The 19,205-nt window shown below is 43.4% G+C and overlaps 2 protein-coding genes across 2 annotated transcripts; both read left to right on the top strand.

The window, feature by feature from the left end:
* Positions 1 to 514: 514 nt before the first annotated feature.
* Positions 515 to 1,171, top strand: LOC115966714. The gene has a single exon (XM_031085886.1). The coding sequence runs from the start codon at positions 515 to 517 to the stop codon at positions 1,169 to 1,171; it is 657 nt and encodes a 218-aa protein (XP_030941746.1).
* Positions 1,172 to 13,415: 12,244 nt separating this feature from the next.
* On the top strand, positions 13,416 to 14,349 carry LOC115966715. The gene is made up of 2 exons (XM_031085887.1): positions 13,416 to 13,670; positions 13,861 to 14,349. Exons 1-2 carry the CDS (start codon positions 13,416 to 13,418, stop codon positions 14,347 to 14,349), a joined length of 744 nt encoding a protein of 247 aa, XP_030941747.1.
* The last annotated feature ends 4,856 nt before the right edge of the window (positions 14,350 to 19,205 follow it).

Genomic DNA, 19,205 nt, shown 5'->3' on the forward strand with positions numbered 1-19,205 from the left:
TTTTGAATGGGGGGAAACGCAGCAGACGGCCTTCAAGAGGCTACAGCAGATAATGATGAATCTCCCCACGGTACAGGCCCCTATTCACAATAAGCCACTGCTACTCTATCTGGCCACCAACTCGTACGCAATTGGCACACTAATCGCTCAGGAAGACAGAGATGGTACTGAGCAGCCAATATACTATATCAGCCGCGCCTTAAAAGATGCAGAAACTCATTACCCAAGGGTAGAGAGAGCGTGCCTAGCCATTGTGTACGCTTCGCAGAGGTTGCGTCACTACTTCTTAGCATACGAAGTGTGGCTGATGACTAAGTCACATGCCATTAAAGCTCTGTTACAACAGTCGATTCTCTTCGGCAGGATATCCCAGTGGTTGCTACAATTATCACAATACGACTTGAGAATGGGGACACCTAGGGCAGTGAAAAGTCAAGCTATAGCGGATTTATTAGTGTAGTTTCCAGGAGAGGAAGAATTCCCGCTGGATGATGAAGTTCCAGGAGAAGTAGCTATGGCAGAGGAGGTCAGGGAACAGTGGGTAATGAAATTTGATGGGTCTTCTACTACCCATTCCGGAGGGGTGGGTGTAGTTCTGTATCATGAAGAAGATAAGGCAGTGGCACTGTCGTTCAAATTGGAATTCCTCTGTTCAAACAATACGGCGGAATACGAGGCCTATCTAACTGGGCTTGCCACAGCTCTCGAAATGGGAGTCAAACATTTGAAAGTACTGGGAGACTCCAACTTGGTCGTCTGCCAGGCCAATGGAAGTTTTTCCTTGAAAGAGCCCAGCCTAGCTCCATACAGAGCAATGGCCCAGAAAATGGAAGAGAAATTCTCTACCTTTGAGATAGAACATGCCCCGAGAAACGAAAATCGGTTTGTGGACGCTTTGGCCGCATTGGGTTCGCAAATAATCTTTGAAGGGAGCAGCACTAATATAGAAGTTAGCAAGAGGGAAGAATCCATCATTGAGGTGTTGAAGGAAAAGTTCCGGGAGGAACAGGGCGAAGGGGATTGGCGAATCCCCATAAAAGAAACCTTGGTGAAGGGAGACGATGTAGCAGAATTGAAGATATTGAAAGACTATGCTTTGGTAAAAGAAGAGCTGTACTGCAGGATGCCAGGTGGGATTTTATCCAGATGCGTGGGCCAGGAGGAAGCCTAGAGAAAATTGAAGGAAATACACGACAAGACTTGTGGGTCCTGCGGGGAAGTCAGTCTTTACCGCAGACTCTAGAGAGCAGGCTTCTATTGGCCAAGCATGGGTAAAGATGCAGACCAAGTCCAAACCCAATGTGGGACCTGCCAGCTTACGGCAGACAGGGAGGAGAGTTATGCTGTGTTCATCAGCGAGGATTGGAGAAGCCCTTTCATGCAGTACCTAGCAGAAGGCGTCCTACCACAAAGGCACAGTGAAAGTTACAAGCTGAAAAGATTGGCAACACGTTACTTCTTGCATAACACAGTCCTTTTCAAAAAAGGATATGATGGAGACCCTTTGAGGTGTTTGGGTCCTGAAGAGGCTAAAGAAATGATAAAAGAGGTACATTCTGGGGAATGTGGTGAACATCAGGGGAAGAAAAAGCTATATAGGTGCTTGCTGCAGATGGGCTACTACTGGCCAACCATGAAAAAAGATGCGGCAGAATTTGTAAAGAAGTGTCATAGTTGTCAGGTACAAGCCAACTTAATTCATACTCATCCACAAGGCTTGCACAGCATGGTCACCCCATGGCCCTTCCACACTTGGGGGCTAGATTTGGTAGGGTCAGTTAATCCGCCATCACGTGGGTACATATGGATATTGGTAGCTATAAAATATTTTACCAAGTGGGCGGAGGCAGTGCCACTCCGCAAGGCTACAGGAGGAGCAGTAGCAAACTTCATCGAAGAAAATATAATTGTGAGGTTTGGGGTGCCCCACAAGATCATCAGCGACAATGGCACACCGTTTGTCAACAGTGATGTGAGGAGAATGCTAGAGTTCTACCAAGTCAAACACCACAGGTCATCACCCTAATACCCTCAAGGGAACGGGTAGGCAGAGGTAACAAACAAAGTTCTCATAAAGATCATCAGCAAGATGAGCCAAGAATAAGCGGGAGGATGGGCAATGCACCAAAGTCAGCCACAGGCTTTTCACCCTTTTCCTTAGTCTACGTAACTGAAGTAGTGAGTCCGGCGGAAATAATGACACCGTCCCTAAGGGTGATGCAGATGCAAAAAAAAGAAAAGGAGGGAGAAGTCTTCGCGGCAGAAAGGTTTGAAGACCTGGAAGAACTTGATGAAAAGAGGGAAGAAGCCCAGGAACGCAACCGGAGATACAGGCAGAAGATGACTGAAGCCTACAGCAGGATGACCAAGGAAAGGGTGTTTGCGGAAGGACAATTAGTGTTAAAAGTGGCAGACTACGTCAGGCGAGGTCTGGCAGGACCATCCAAGTTTGTACCTAAGTGGGAGGGACCCCTTGTGATAAGAGAATGATAAGAGAAGCGCATCAAAGTGGGTATTATCGCCTAACTCAAATGGACGGTAAGGACTTGAAGGAACCCATCAATGGAAAATGGCTGAAGCATTATTTTGCTTAGAAAAGAAAGTTGTGTGGTTGACCCACTTTCCTTAGTTGTTTGTCTATGTTTCCTTTACTAAACTTTTTCTTTTATTCCTCCAAGTGATTATATCACAAAAGAAATTGTAACGTGCTTTCATGAGTATGTAATGAAAAAGTACGAAGTATTAGCATCATATCATAGCAATAGTAAAGAAAAAGTAGCAAAGTGTAGCATTATTACAAACCCAAACTGTGGCAAACACAAGCCAAGTAACTACGGCAGGAAACATAAAAGTGTTCTGTATAACATGACAAAAACAGAGAAACAAAGAAAAGGAAAGGAAACGGGGCTCTCATCAATGAAGTCCAGTAATGAGACTCTGATCTCCAAAGCGACTGGGTCCACCAACGTCGGAAAGAAGACGCTCACGGCGACCCTCCAAATCAGCCACCTTCTTCTTCAAAAGCTCAATGCGAGCATCTATGGCCTCCACAGCTGGCTGGACTCTCCTCATGAAAAGAGCCTGGGCAATCTCACGTAGATGCTTAAGAATAAACTCCACAGCAAATCCCACACTGATGAGCTCCCGTATCGCAGCCCTCCACTGTAGGATCTTCCCGGCAGAAACAGAGTCGATGAAGTTATGCTCGATGTCATTCAGCAGACATCCCAGCATCTGCAAGAAATGCTCCCTAGAAGAGCGACCAAGGCGGAACTCCCGCATAAAATTCCTATGACGACTGTAAAGCATCACCAAGAGTGAGACGCAGTCCTCAGGGACTCGAAAGCCATAAAAGTCCACGTAGGGAGGACCGGAAGCCCAGAAATTTGCCGGACCAAGGTCGTTAACCTCCGGCTCGTCAAAACGGACAAAGAAAGATGCAGCGTCATCCGGGACGGCAGCAGAACTACTACCCGCCTCAAATTGAGAGGGGATAGTAGGAAGTGGACCTACAACAAAAAAGGAGGGGAACGCAAGGCAAAATGAAAAAAAAAAAAAAGGACGGGAAGAAAAGACTTGCGAAAGAAAAAGGGATGAAATAGGAAGAGAAAGAAAGAGTGCCAAAATTAACAGGAATGGGGGCTACAGGTGTAGCAGAAACGGGTACTACAGGCACAGAAGAAACAGGGGTAGTAGGTATGGCTGAAACAGGTACTGAAGGTGCAGCAGGAATAGGCGCTACAGGTACGGCAGGAGCAGTCATTCCCACGCCTGCTGCAATTTCTGGCCCCTCAGAAGTGTCTGCAAGTGGGGAGATAAGTATGCAAATGAAACGCAAATGCAGAAAGAAGAAAAAAGGGAAAGGAAGATACATACCCATGAAGTCAGGCTCAGGCGAAGCACTACCCTCTTCATCAAAGTCAGAAATTCTCTTTTTCAACACGGGTGCATCATCAGGATCCTCAAAAATGTCATCGGATCCCTCTGAAGATAAGTCCGGATCAGGACCATGGGTAGCGGAGTCGGGTATAGAGGAAGGAGTAACAACAAGTGAAGCAATACCCTTCGCAGCCTGGGAAATAGCTGCAAAAGAGTCACTAGTCGAAATCACTAGCGGCAGAACGGGAGAAGTAGTTTTGGCTTGAACAGCGGTAGGAGGAATGGCTCCTTCTGAAGGAGTGGGTCTCTCAGCAGGCAAGGGCGTAGTCTCACCAACCCCTTCAACATGAGTACCCTCTCTAGGTACCGGCTCGACAGAAGGGGTGGGGGTTTTTTCAAGAGTCTTATGTGCAGCAGGAGGGGTAGGCGTCGCTAATACTGCCTCAGCCCCATCAAAAAAGCCTTCCATAGGCACACCCATGGAGGCGGAAATCTCCTTGGCGGTGGGGCGATATATGAACAGAGGCTCAGGCTCCTCCTAAAAAGAAAGTTTTGTATTAAAAAAAAAAAAAAAAAGAAGCAAAAGACCCGTGGCAGATGCGTGCGAAAAAGAAAGAAGAGAGAAGTAGAGAAAAGGGACTCACCTCAGACTCAGGATCATCAAGTAAAATGGGGCGGGTGACTGATGAATCTTCCTTATGCTTAGACTAAAAGGAAAGAGGCAGAAGAAATTGGCGAGTTAGCTGCAAGACGATTGAGAAATTTTGTCAAAAAAGAAAAAGGGAAAAGGGGAAAAATAACTTACCCTCCGTTTAGTGGCAGAAGCAGGGTGAGGAGTAGTTTTCCTTTTGCTACCACGAGTCCTGCTAGCCAGCGGAGCACCTGCAGGAGGCAGTGGTGTGGCAGACTTGGTTTTGCCAGCAGACTTGGGTTTGGCAGGCGCTTTCTTGCTCGGTACAGAAAGATTGATTACCTTAACTTTTTTCTCCCAACCAGGGGGGTAGTCGCCAGCATGCCAAAACCATCCTTTCTTCTCTGCTTCCCATTCGAAAATGGCTGACCGGCTCTATTTTCTAGCATACGCCACAACAGATTTAGAGGGAAGCAGCAGGCGGGGGTTAACTGAGGCAACCATGCCTAACCCTTTAGGAGGAATAAGGGAGAAGCCACGACTCCCCGCTAACTCAGCTACAAATGAATCCATCACCACATGCCAGTAGCCGTGCATGGGAAAAGTGCAGACACCCTCCCTTAGCGAACCGGGGACTTTAATGGCGTTGAAACGTTTCTTCCAAAAGTCAAAGGCAGTCTGCCGCAGGAAAGGACGGACTGAAGTAGGAGCGCCAATGAGGGAAGAAATGTCCTCAGGGATGTCTTGATCCAGTCCAAACTGCCTCCTCACCCGGTTGGCAGGATAGTGAACAAATCTAATGCCTTCATCGGCTAGATAGGGCAGCCATCCGGCATTGGTAGGGGCAAGATAGGTAATCCCAGTTTCATCAAAGCAGACCAATGGGGTCGTAGTCCCAACGGTGTCAACAAATGAACCCATAACAGAATCCACACAAGTATAATCATTGCCCAAATTTCTATAGGCTCTCCAAGAGAAGCCCACACTCCCATCAAAAGACTCGACCACAGAATAGCCAATCGGCTTCAAACTAGACCAACAAAAAGCAAGCGGGAAATCAGATTCAAACCTGCCACAAAAATCGGTAATCACTCTTGGACAACTTTGGTACTTCTCTCTGGCAAACCGAGCGGGTCTACATTTCGTCAAGTATTGAGCACAACGCTCAAATAACCACTGCTGAAGTATAGTACAATGAACAGAAGAAGTGACAATGTGGCAGGACCTAGCCTGGCTCTCATCATCACGGAGGATATCTAGTTAAACATACAAGTGCCCCAGGAACATAGGAGCCAGTGGCAGGCTCACCCTCGCAGATATTTTGATTGCCAAATGAAAGTACAAAGGTTTTATGGAATAGTGGGGGTGGGACCCAAAAACAAACTTGCAAAACCAAAACGCGATAAAAGCCACACGGCGGGTGGCAGCAGAAAACTTAGAAGAAGAACTCACCCAGTAAGACAACTTAGCGTTGCCGGCCATCCTTTTCCTCAGCTCAACCTTAATGGCCTCTTCCTCAGGAGAAAGCTCTAAGGCGGCAGGATCGGTATCGCCGAGAATGGGCAAAAGCAACTAGTTAGCCACATCTTCAAGAGTCATGGTGAGTTCGCCGCACGAGAAGAAGAAGGTGTGGGTGGTGGTGCACCATCGCCGGACCAAATGACGGAGGTTATAGAGGTCCCGGAAGTTCGACAAGCAACGGGACGAGACTATGGCCTTTAAAACGCCGGCTCACTGTAACAAACCCATGAAACCCGTGTCAAAAAGCTCGTTGTCAACCCATTCCTTCCAACCCGAGGATGTGCCGGACCCAAACTCAAAATGAAGGGGTACAGGAAGCGAAACCCCCTTGGTGAATGGACAGATCGGGGATTGAAGATGCCAAAGGAGCCCAAGAAACGTCGTGGTCTCGCCAGACAAGAGTGATCAATACACGACCCGGCGGCGGCGGTACATAGTCACCTGGGATTTTTGGGAAGTGAGGGTTAACTTCATACCAAGGGTCGAGTAAGGGAGCGCATTCGCTGTCAGGGTCGCGCTCCGTCTCCTCCTTAGTGGACCGCTCCGAATCGGAACGATCCACCTCCTCGGGAACGACAGGAGAATCGGAAGCGACCGCCTTTCCTTTGCGGCAGGAAGAGCTTTGACTTTTCACCGGCGATATGGTGATGAGGCTTAGTCGGAGAAGAGGGGTATGGGTGTTTGAAAGGGAGAAGGAGAGTAAGAGATGGAGAGTGTGTGTTTTGGGAAAAGAAAGAGTTTGTGATTAAAGTGCAGGAGGATTCCTCCTTAAATATCCAGGTCATTAATATCAGCATGAAAGGAGGTGACGGGTCAGCCACCAGAAGGGAATGGAATTAATGAAGCGGCGGCTCTGTTTGAAAATAATTGCCAAACTGGGAAAATCGAAGAGACAACCCTGTTCGTGGCAGGAAGGAGAATATATGTATGAATAAGAAGGGGTCCACAGCTTAAAAAAGACTTGCGAAAAAAAAAAAAAAAAAAAAGAGAAGAAGAAGAAAGATGAGAGAAGGGCAGAAACGCCTTTTCATTCACATATGAATCGCAGGAACGTTTCATATGTTCAGGGGACTAAATGTTGAGGGCCATTTGTGGAAGCCCAGCAGACAGAAAAGCCCAATAATGAGGGCCACAAAGAATTGACAAGATAAATAGCAAAGAACCCATTAGGCCCAAGCGGCAGGAATAATGGATCACAGGCTCAACAAATGAATAAATGGGTCTTGAAAAGGCAAGCGGGCTCAAAGAAGCCAGGAAAGAAAGAAGTAGCATCCCATGGGCAAAGTATGAGGTAGAAAAGTGAGAAAGGGCCGCCGCAGGCCCAAGGCAATTGTAAACTAAGAAAGTAAGGAGTTTATGGCAGGCCCATGAACTCCAAAGATAAGGATAAGGTTATTGGGCCGGGGAAGTCCAATGAAGTTAGTAAAAAGCCCATGGGAGTGTGGAATTAGCAAACGGGCCGAGGAAGCCCAAGAAAAGCAATTGGACCACAGATGTCCAAAGGAAAAGCCTAAAGGGATATAGGAGCCCATGAGTAAAAGCAAAACAGTGCCTACAATAGGCTATTGAGAAAAGAGATAAACGGCTGGCCCAAAAGGAGGTCCAGCAGGATTAAGTTATTACAGTAGGAATAACAGTTCAACATGGCAGGCAGTAAGGAAAATCAAAAGTGGGCCAAGGAAATGTGAAGCCCATTAACATACAAGGACCAGCTCCTGAATGGAGCGAAAAACCAAAGGAAAGCCCACATGAAAGGCTAGTAAAACGCAGACGGAGAGTCTCGAAGTCACGGTAGACGCATGAGCAGCAGGTAGACTCTTGGACAAATTTGAAAGGGAAGCACGCGCAAGGCCCAGGCTCCACCAGCCTGTACCCAGCCAATATAGGACATGGTGGGGCCATGGGCTAGAGGTAAGAGGTAAAGGGGGTGTGGTTTGGTGGTGGGGAGGGGGGAAAAGACCTATTTACAGCTCCTGCCCAAGCCTCTTTTGGGAGGTATGTCCCGCTGGGATGATAGACCACCCAAAAGAGGCAAGTTTAAGGGGGAACCGTTGGTGCATGCTTTGAGAGTAGAGAGAGAAAGCATTTATATCGTGGCAGGAAAGAAGTGCTACGGCAGGGGGTGAACTGAAACCTGCCTCTGGTGGTACACACCTCTGGTGGTCGGCAAGTACGCCAAGACCAGACAAAGGTGGTTAAAGGGCAAAATGGTAAAACCATGGTCGCGGCAGGCACTATAAAAAGGCTCTTGTCGTGCCCTGTAATAAGGATCGAAAAACAGAGTATATATTTCTTGAGTAAAAAAATAGGAGAAAACAGAGCAAGAAGAAAGAAAAAAGATAAGAAAAAAAAACTAAGAAAAACGAGAGTTATTTCAAAGAGGGCATGCATTCATAGATCGTTTTCTCCCTTTCCCCCTTCAAATCTTACCTTCTTCCAAAACGCAAACAAGGACTTTTTCTTTTGGGCAACAACCATTTAGGTCCGATTCCCTCAAAGCCATTAATCCCTACGGCAGGATCCTTTTCCTGAGGGGGTTATTTGCATTGAGAAGAGGCGTTCTCCCCTCTTTGGCTTTACTGTGGCAGATTAAACTTAAAACTTAATTTATGCCCATTTAAATTAACCAGTTGTGAGAGTGCTTTTTTTTGTGACACTCAGGCCCAAGGATCCCGGGCCTAAATAAAAGGTTTGGTGAACTGGGTCTTGACTCACCGCAGCTAATGAGCTGTTTTAGAATCAAGTGGTATACAGGGGATGCTCCTGACAATATAAAAATGACAAGCAAGGATATTCGTATCGAAGAATGCCAAAAAAAATTAACAAGGTAAATTCAGAATGAAAGAAACAGGATTAGCAAAGCGATAAAAAAATTAATGCTGAGAGGATCCTGGGAAATATGAAGCATATTTCATTAATACATTGTCTGTTTAATTACAGAAAGCTCACTAGGACGTGATACAAGGTTCAATCAAGCTCAAAAATTACAGTCTTGAATGGCTATTTCGGCCTTCAAAACTTGCAAAGTTTGATTCTCTTTGAATCCGAGTATGTGCAATAGTGGCTTTTACAGGATACCGGGAAGCAATGTTTGTTTTTCCCTTAGTATTTTCTCTTCACCACAGATTTTACTGATAGTTTTTCTAGAAAATCTCTTCTTTTTTTGTGTTTCTCTCTTTTTTCGCTGCCCTTTCTTCACAACCCATCCCTTCCTTTTTATAATGGAGTTTTTGGTCTTCCCAGGGAACCGTTGGTTCCCCTGTTTTACCTTTTTGCAAACAGAGCACGTCCTGTACCCATCACTCGGTAAGTCCCATTTCTTTTTTTCTCATTCTTTCCTTCTTTCAGCTCTGATTCTTTTGAAAGTTCCTGGTTGGCCATCTTCTTTGGGATGTGCTGAGGTATGCCCTTCTCGGCATCCCCATTTTTGGCATTTTCCACTTTTCCCTTTTCTTTCCCATCCGGGCGGAATCCTATTCTGTCAACTTGAAAGCCGCTTGTTATCATTCTCTTTTTTGTGCTTCCCTGTTCTGATTCCCCAAGGCTTTTTCTGTCTGTGCCATGAGAGGTCACTGGGTTCTACTGGCGCTTGCGTTCTTTTTCTTTTGTTTCTTGTTTTTTTCTTCTGTCTTTTTCTTTCGAACTGTCCTAGTCTTCCTTTGTCTTTGTGCCTGAAAGGATCCGCGCCTCTTGATGGCTCCTGAGGATCCTTGCTTCTTATCCCTTGCCGTGGTTCTCTTTTTTTTTTGGATGCTTCTTCATCTGAGCTTCAAGATCCCCTGGGCCTTTTTATTCCTTCATGGGTCTCCTGCACTTGCTACTTTGGGCTTAGCTTGATTTTTCCTTTTGGGTTTGACTCATTCTTTTAGGCTTCCTTCACTATGATCCTTTTTAGACCTCAACACTACTATTATTTTCTTCGTTCTTCTCTGTGATCGATATCATTATGACTGTAATCATGCTTTATTAAGTAGGAAATACATAGCTGTTTATTTAAATAAGTCAAAATACTCTGTTTTAGTTATTATTATATCTGCCTGCCATAACTCATCTGCAGCAGTTCCGCTTGCCGTAACTCGTCTGCAGCAGTTCCGCCTGCCGTAACTCGTCTGCAGCAGTTCTGCCTACCGTAATTCGTCTGCAACAGTTCTGCTTGCCGTAAACTTGCTCCTAGCAGACAAGGCATAAGTTTGTGCACAAACCGACTCAAGTTGAGTTACAATTGGACCGGCCCCAGCTCCCTTACTCAGAAACACTAGGGCCTATCACCACAGGAGGCAGCCCAACCCATTACTGTAGGAGGCAGCCCAACATACCATATCACACAGAAAAGGCCCCTACAATTAATTGAAATGCAAATGCGTGGTATCACAAAAAAATCACCAATAAACTTATTATGCAGCGGAAAATAAATAATACGGTGATTTGTTTACGAATGGGGAAAACCTAATGGTAAAAACCCCACCGAGTGATTTTCAGGTCACCACTCCCGAAACTCCACTATTATCATAACAAGCGGTTACAAGGAAAGGAATCCCAAGTACCTTACCAACCTATAGTTGAACCCTTACCCCAATACCCAATTGGACTTGTTCTGTAGTGACAATTTCCCCTTTCGATGCACGGCTCCCAAGTACGTGACTAACCAAATGCACGGATCCCAGTACGCGACTTCAATCACCAACTAAGAAGGTTGTTGGCTGCAAAGTTCTTCAGTTCATCCATATGATGAAGGTCAAGAAGATGCTTGGTCATAAAACCCTACGGTGCAAATACACATCAACTTCTTTAAGAGAAAGAGATGAACTAGGGCAAGAACTTCGTCTCTAGTCACAATTTGCTTGAACAGAGTTTGCTCAATGCTTGTGCAACTTGTGAACTGTTTAACGACCCTTAAAACAATCCTTTTATATGTCTAGGGTTAGGAGAAAAGAAGGCCCAAAGACACATTCACGGATTCCAAGAAAAACAGAATAGAATTTCTGTTTCTTTAAACCTCGACAGATAGAAGCTGTCGAGCATCTGTCGAGCTAGCTGTCGAGCCACGGGGCTGAAACAGCTTCTTAAACCTCAACACATGCTAATTGTTGAGCTTTAGTAACTCTACACTTTCGGCTTGTTTTCTTTGACAGACTTGAAGGCTTTAACACTTGATCTTAAAACATGGTTTCTTGAAGTATTTAAACACATCCTAAATCTACCCAAATACAAGTAAATTGTGTTTTGTCAAAGGATAAGCCAATTACATAAAATAGTGACATATGTTCCTAACAAGTGAATCACATATATCCTAACAGGAACACTCATCGTCCAACGGCACTGACGAGGAACATACTAACGAGGTGAAATCTTGCTTCATTAGTTTAGCGCCATCTGTGGGGATGACAAGCTATCATTCAACAAGTTGTTAAATCTCTACCGATAAAGTTCCTTGGAGCCGATGGATTCAACCACCATTGTGCCGCCGGATTTGGTGGTGATGGCCCAACAAATTCAAGCACTAACGACCAATGTGCAAGAATTGATGAAGCAAAATGAAGATTTGAAGTGGTGAGTGCATCCAGAGGGCACTAACATGTCTCAGTTGTGGCGTAACCACAATAATAATGACGACAAAGCCCATAGCTTGGAAAACAATAGCAGAGAAACTTCTAAGCATACTGCACAACTCACGACAATGATCAGATGATGAAAAATATGAGAAAGGAGTTAGACGAAGTCAATAATGCCGTGAAAGGAAAAACGGCAATGAACCTTGATGGCATGATCAAAAGGATGGACTCGCCTTTCATTGCCAGTGTTTTGGAGTGCCCCTTGCCTCCCAAATTCCATCTTCCACAGCTAGAGGCCTATGATGATACTAACCCTAGATCACATAGGGGCATTCAAGGCGATATTGAACCTCTAGCATACCCCAGACGAGGTGATTTGCAAATCTTTCCCAACGACCCTTAAGGGAGCAGCAAGGGTATGGTTTAGCAAACTACTTGCATCGTTAATCGCCAACTTTGAGCAATTGAGCAACTCTTTCGTCCGACATTTCATTGGAAGACAACGCCATAAAAGGCCAACTTTGTACCTACTGACTGTGAAGCAGCAAGAAAGGGAAACCTTGAAGGAATATGTGAAGCGCTTCAACAAGGCAGTGTTGGAAATTGACAAGGCAAATGATCTAGTAATAATGACGACCTTCCAAGCAGAGTTGAACAATACTAACCTCATCTTCTCATTAGGGAAGACCCCACCGACTTCGATGATAGATCTACTATTCAAAGTCCAGAAGTATATGAATGGGGAAGACGCCCTAACCGCGAAGGGATTGGTGGGCAGATGAAAGAAAGAAGAAAATGTTGAGTTGTAGAGCAAGAAGAGGGATCGCAAAGACAAATCCTCAAACATTAAGACCAGCAAAAGTGGTCTAGAAACACCATCGAAGAAAAAATTGAATTTTACTTCTTTACTAGTGCCTGTGGACAAAATCCTCATGCTGATAAAGGACGATCCTACATTGAAGTGGCCCAAACTGTTGAGTTCATCTTCAAAACGAAGTGATCCAAATAAAAACTGTTGCTTTCACAAGGATCATGGTCATTACACTAATAAATGTCGTGACTTGTAGGAGCAGATAGAGGAGTTAATCTAGAGACTCCAAAAATTTGTCAAGAAAGACTATCAATCCCGCCCCAAGACGAAAGAGAAGTCTAATGATGACCAAAAAGAAGATGAGCGAGACTGTCCTAAACAAGTTGTAGGAGAAATAAGGACAATCACTGGAGGATCAGTCACACGGGGGTCATATAGGTCCTTGAGAAAGGCAATCTAAAGGCAGGTCAACATTGTCCACATAAAGCACCTCGTAGCCAAGCATTGTCACATAGGAGATGAAGACATTGTTTTCTCTGAGTGAGATGCAACGAGAGTCAGGTAGCCACATGACGATCCCCTCGTTATCATGCTAACCATCGAGGGGTACAATACCAAGAGGGTTTTGGTAGATAATGAAAGCTCGGTGGATGTGATGTGCACGTTAGCATTCCAGTAGATGAAGTTGGAACCAAAACATCTCAGACCTTTTGGATCTCCTCTAGTCAGTTTCAGTGGGAGTCGTGTATTCCTAAGGGGCATCATTTCCCTATTGATCATAGCAAGGAGCTATCCAGTACAGGTAACAAAGGAGGTAGACTTTTTAATCGTCGATTGTCCTTTATCTTGCAATGTGATTCTAGGACGACCAACTCTTAATTGCCTCAACGTTGCAACTTCTACATACTTCCTGAAGGTGAAATTCCTGACCCCTCTAGGGATTAGAGAAATCTGTGAAGACTAACTCTTAGCTAGTGAATGTTACCAAACGGTACTAGTGTCCAAAGAAAATCACACCTGGATGGTGGAAGAAGAGCCCTCTAAGCCTGTGGAAGAGGCGGAGAATGTGGAGTTGGTGGAAGGAGATCCTTCCAAAACTACTAAGGTAGGAAAGGAGCTCCAATCATCCATAAAGGACAAAAAGGCGAAGTTCTTGAAAAGAAATCTGGATGTCTTTGCATGGATCCATGAAGATATGCCAGGGATTGATGGAGATGTGACAGAGCATCTTCTCGATGTCGACCTAATGAAGAAGCCCGTCCAACAAAGGCAAGGGGTTTTTGCCCTGGAGCAAAACAAAGCAGTGTAGAGAAGCTCCTGACTATAGGCTTTATTCGAGAGGTTTACTACCCCAAATGGCTTGCCTACATCGTCATGGTAAAGAAGGCCAACGAAAAATGGAGAATGTGTGTAGATTTCACAGACTTAGATAATGCATGCCCGAAAGGTAGTTTTCCCCTTCCCAGGTATGGCCAGATGAGCTACCTGGTGTCCTATGGGCGTACAAGACGACGGTGAGGACCCCTGCAGGGGAGACACCTTTTAAGCTAGCCTATGGAAGTGAAGCAGTCATACCTGCGGAAGTGCATATGGCTAACCATAGGGTGATGTCATATCAGGATAAGGATAACGAGGAGCAACTCCGTTTGAACCTCGATCTTATAGACGAGGTGAGGGCAGATGCAGAGCACAGGGCAGCGAAGTACAAGAACCTCATGGCTAGGCAATATGATGCAATGGTGAAGCCAAGACGTTTTAACATAGGAGATCTCGTCCTGAGAAAGGTCTCTTTGGCAACCAAAAACCCAGCTCATGGGAAATTGGGCCCCAATTGGGAAGGACCCTATAGAGTCATCAACTTTAAAAGGCAAGGATCCTACTACTTGGAGGCCCTGGACAGGAGAAAATTGGAACATCCTTGGAACGTGGAGCACCTGAAGAGGTACTATCAGTAAAAGTGAGCCTAGATTAGCATTGTAAAGATTATACATAACTGAATTGCTATCGGTATTTTAAATATATACTAAGTATGTACAAAATTATATTAAGTGGTTTAAGTTATTAGATATATAATTGTTGGTGTTTATTTAAGTATATAAAGGTAAGGATATATATTATATATATATATATGTGTGTGTGTGTGTGTGTGTGTGTGTGTATGCAAAGTGATATTATTTTGTAGAAAAGTGAGTGTGAATGCAAGAAAGTTGAAAAGGTAAGTTATCCTTTCTTTCCTAGCAATACACGTGAATCACCCAAGTTATTTTGCTGGACTTCTTGGCTGCACCAGAAATTCCCTTGGTCATTCTTGCTTTACTTCTTTGTTTTCTTCCTTCTTTGTTCTTATTGGTTGCACCTTTATCTCTTCTTTGACTTTCTCAAGCTCTAGGACACCCCATAAGCTCTCTTGCTCTCATTTTCCACAGGTACACACACAAATCAAAAATTTAAGCTCACTTTGCTCTCTTTTTCTCTCAAGGAAAGAGCTAGGAAGCTCTCTTAGGTCCACTTTGTGATGTGAACCCCATCAAGAATAACGAGACCCAACAACGAAAGGGAACCCAAGATCGTTCTATGGACAGATTCAAATGGGAGACCTCGACCCGTTGTTTATGACAAACAAGAACCTCGGTATAAGGAAGACGCCACAAACGGTGGTGGAAACTCCGTATGATAAGTAGAGATGAACGTCACGGGAATTCCCGATAAGTTAGAGTAGTTCTTCAAAGAACTAAAGAGAATAAACCTCACAAGTTTTATCAATAATATCTGAAAAACGTTTACAGACTTAGATGACTATTTAAAGGCTCCTTAAAACTTGACAGACAAGAAAATGGTAAAGAAGGCCAACGAAAAATGGAGAATGTGTGTAGATTTCACAGACTTAGATAATGCATGCCCGAAAGGTAGTTTTCCCCTTCCCAGAATTGACCAGCTCATTGATTCAACAGCTGTGCATGAACTACTAACCTTCATGGATCCTTTTTTAGGTTATAATCAGATCCTCGTGAACAAGGAAGACCAGGAGAAAACTGCATTTGTAACCAGCTGGGGCCTGTATTGTTATAAAGTCATGTCATTTAGCCTAAAGAACGCAGGTGCCACGTACTAGAGACTGGTAAACCAAATGTTCAGCAAACAAATAGGTAGGAATATAAAGGTCTATATGGATGACATGCTCGTAAAAACTAAGGAAGCAAAGACTCACCTCAAATGAGCTAAGCCAATTTGATATTGAATACAGACCGAGGACAGCAATCAAAGCCCAGCCACTATCAGACTTTATCGCTAAATTCACTCTTCCAGATCCTAATCTAGAAGCAGAGTACTAGACAATGTATGTAGATGGCTCATCTGTAGCAGGTCTCAAAGGTGTCGGTGTGATTGTGACCTCGCCTAAGAAGGATGTCCTTAAATATGGATTTCAACTCCAATTTCCAGCAACAAACAATAAAGCAGAGTATGAAGTAATCCTCACTAGTTTGAGGATAGCAAAAGCTCTAGGAGTTAAGAATTTGAAGTTGAGAACCGACTCCAAGCTAATTGTTGGGCAAATAACCAACGAGTATGAAGCAAAAGAGGAAAGAATGAAGAGGTATCTGAAGCTAACAAACCAATTGGTTGATTACTTTGATGATGTCAGGTTTAAGCAAATCTCGTGAGAGACCAATTTAGCTGCTGGCGATGTACCTAGGTTGGCATCATCTGAAGATGCCACAGAGAAGCCTAGGCTATATATGGAAGTTTAGATATTCACAAGCATAGAAGGATTACAAGCCTTCCCAGTTCAGCAATTGCGCACCTAGATGAATCCAATCCTTTCTTACTAGCTTCCATCGGACTCGTTCGAAGAAAAGAAGGTTAAAGTCAGAGCCACGAGATTCACTGTTGTGAACGATGAACTCTATAAGAGGGGATTTTCATTGCCTTACTTGAAGTGTCTGAATCCTGAAGAAGCATTGTATGTGTTGCAAGAAATCCATGAAGATATATGCGGGAATCATTCATGACCTCAATCTCTAGTCGGGAAGGCAATCAGAGCAGGCTACTTTTGGCCGAAAATGCAAAAAGACGCAGTTGAGCTCGTAAAAAAATGCGTTAAGTGTTAGCGGCTTAAGAATGTGTAGCAGATTCCTGGAGAACTAATGACGAGCATTTCTTTACCATGGTCATTCTCAGCCTAGGGCATTGACATTATTGGCCCATTGCCACAAGGCAAGAAGTAGGTTAAGTTTTTACTTATTGCTATCGACTATTTCACAAAATGGGTTGAAGCAGAGCCTTTAGCGGAGATCACGGAAAGCAGGATACAATACTTCGCCAGGAAAAACATTGTCTATAGGTTTGGAATCCCAAAGGCAATCATATTTGACAATGGACGACAATTTGATAGCCAAAACTTCAGAGAATTTTGTGTAGAGCTAGGAATAAAGAACCATTATTTGTTGCCTGGCCATCCATAGGCAAATGGATAGACAGAGGTAACAAATCGTACTTTACTCAAACTCATCAAAGAGCGACTTGAGGGGGCAAAGGGTGCACGACCAGAAGAGTTACCAGGTGTACTATGGGCTTATCGAACAATTGTAAGGACACCAACAAGAGAAATACCATTCAAGCAGGTCTTTGGTACGGAAGCAGTCATTCCTGTCGAAGTAGGGCTGTCAAGCCTTAGATGAGCCCATTACGACGAGAGTTCAAACAATGACGAATTGAGATTAAGTTTGGATTGCTTATCAAAAGTCAGAGATGAGGCAGCTCAAAGAATGGCCCGATACCAGCAGAAGATGGCAAAGTACCACGATTAGAGGGTGAGGCTCAAAAGGTTTAACCCTGATGATATGGTATTGTGAAAAGTCTCACAGGCCACCAGAGGCCCAACCCAAGGAAAAATAGGTCTTACTTAGGAAGGTCTATATAAGGTCATCTGTTACTCGAGAAGAGGAAGCTACTACCTGAAAGACCTCGATGGCAATCCATTGCCTCGTCCCTGGAATGTGGAGCACCTCAAAAAATACTATCACTAGGAATACCTAAATCAATAAACTCCGTCCATAGGAGTACCTCGTCTGACGAAGCATCAGATAAGCGAGGTTTCTTTTGCTTTTACTTTAGCATTTTCTTTTAGCATTTCAATTTGGTCAAGTTATTTCCATTTATTTTCCCTGTAATCCCCTCATAAATAAGGGTGAATGAAATAATAAGACTCCCTAAGCCATCTCTTCTTAAAAACACTTGATCTTCGATTCAATCATCCGTAACAACGCAAACTTAAGGGTAAAGTTGTAGACGAGGCTAAATCATGAAAAAGAGATACCCATGGTAAAAACTTCAAATGGAGTTTAAATCATGAGGGAACTGCTAATGGTAAAAACTCCAACAATGAGTTTAAATCATAAGGAAAATTGTCAACGGTAAAAACTCCAATGACGAGTTTAAATCGTAAAGAAAGTTGTTAACGGTAAAAAACTCCAATGACGAGTTTAAATTGTAAAGGAAATTCCAATGTCGAGTTTAAATCACAAAAGAAACTTGTTAATGGTGAAAGCTCCAATAACGAGTTTAAATCATAGAAGAAACTTGTTAATTGTAAAAGCTCCAATAATGAGTTAAATCATAGAAGAAACTGTTAGTGGTTAAAACTCCAATGACGAGTTTAAATTATAAAAAAGAGTTACTAATGGTAAAAACTGAAACAACGAGTTTAAATCGTTATGCCATGAAGAAACTATTAGTGGTAAAAATTCACCAAAGAACTTAATTGACAAACTATCAGTAGGTTTCATTGATGAGTTGCAAGAGAAGCCCTTCCAAAGGAAAGGTCAAAGAAATCAAAACTGAGCCGATAACAGGAATTAAAGCTGCATTCAAAATGATTATTGTCTTTTGAATAGGAATTAAAAAAAAAAAAAAAACTTTAAAACAAGGAGCTTTAAAATAAGGAGGCAACCAACATCCAAAATGATCATTGTCTTTAAAGATGAAATATTAAAGCCTCAAAATAGGGAGGCAACCAAAGTTTCCCCAAAAAAAAAAAAAAAAAAAAAAAAAAAAAAAAAAAAACAGGAAGAGAGAAGAAAAGATATCAAAAGACTTTTTAGGGTGCAATAATGACCTCGTCCTCGTGGCCTTAGTCTGTTGGTCCAACATCAGTAGCACCATCCCCTCCAGCAGCAGTGGCAGTAGTTTCTTCTTGCTCTTTGGCTTCATTGGCAAGGACCTTGTGAGAGATTGGGAAAAATTGGGGTGCTCTCAAAAAAGAGATTTGGGTGCTTTTAAGGGCACCTCTCTTTTTGGGTAAGTGGTGTGAAGTTGCCACTTATTTTTTTTATACAAAAAATAAGAAAAAATAAATACAAATTACATGATCAAAATACTTCATTATCATTGATTGAATAAAGAAAAGTACAACTTTGGTAAATTAACCTTACAAGGCTTTGGGTCCTAGTTACAATCTATGCAAAAGAATACAAAGCTTTTGGTCCCAGTTACAATCTACCAAAATTAAAGAAAGACAACACTAATCTACCTATCCAAAAATCCTAAGCTTAGGGGCTAAATTTCGGAATGAGAAGGTGTAAGGCACCCATTCCACCCAGACAGAGTCTGGTCTTCTAGACTCTAATGATCAATATACCCTATTTTGCATGATGTGAATGATATGTTGAACATACATGACAGACGCTTGACTAAAATTAATTCAAATAAATTTACCTTATGGATGTGTCCTCTTTTTTTAAGAAAATTCAAATCTGTTTTGTGTATAAAAGAAAATTTGATTTGTAAAGAAAAATCAGATCTTTTTTTTAAG

This window comes from Quercus lobata, chromosome 11 (genome assembly GCF_001633185.2).
Source record: "Quercus lobata isolate SW786 chromosome 11, ValleyOak3.0 Primary Assembly, whole genome shotgun sequence".
NCBI lineage: Eukaryota > Viridiplantae > Streptophyta > Magnoliopsida > Fagales > Fagaceae > Quercus > Quercus lobata.

What these genes read in the sequence shown, in the direction of transcription:
- LOC115966714 (XM_031085886.1), top strand. Translation starts at nt 515, where the DNA reads ATGGCAGAGGAGGTCAGGGAACAGTGGGTAATGAAATTTGATGGGTCT.
- LOC115966715 (XM_031085887.1), top strand. Translation starts at nt 13,416, where the DNA reads ATGGTGGAAGAAGAGCCCTCTAAGCCTGTGGAAGAGGCGGAGAATGTG. An exon ending in CCGTCCAACAAAGGCAAGGG is followed by an intron (nt 13,671 to 13,860) that starts GTTTTTGCCCTG and finishes TCCCCTTCCCAG; the next exon opens with GTATGGCCAGATGAGCTACC.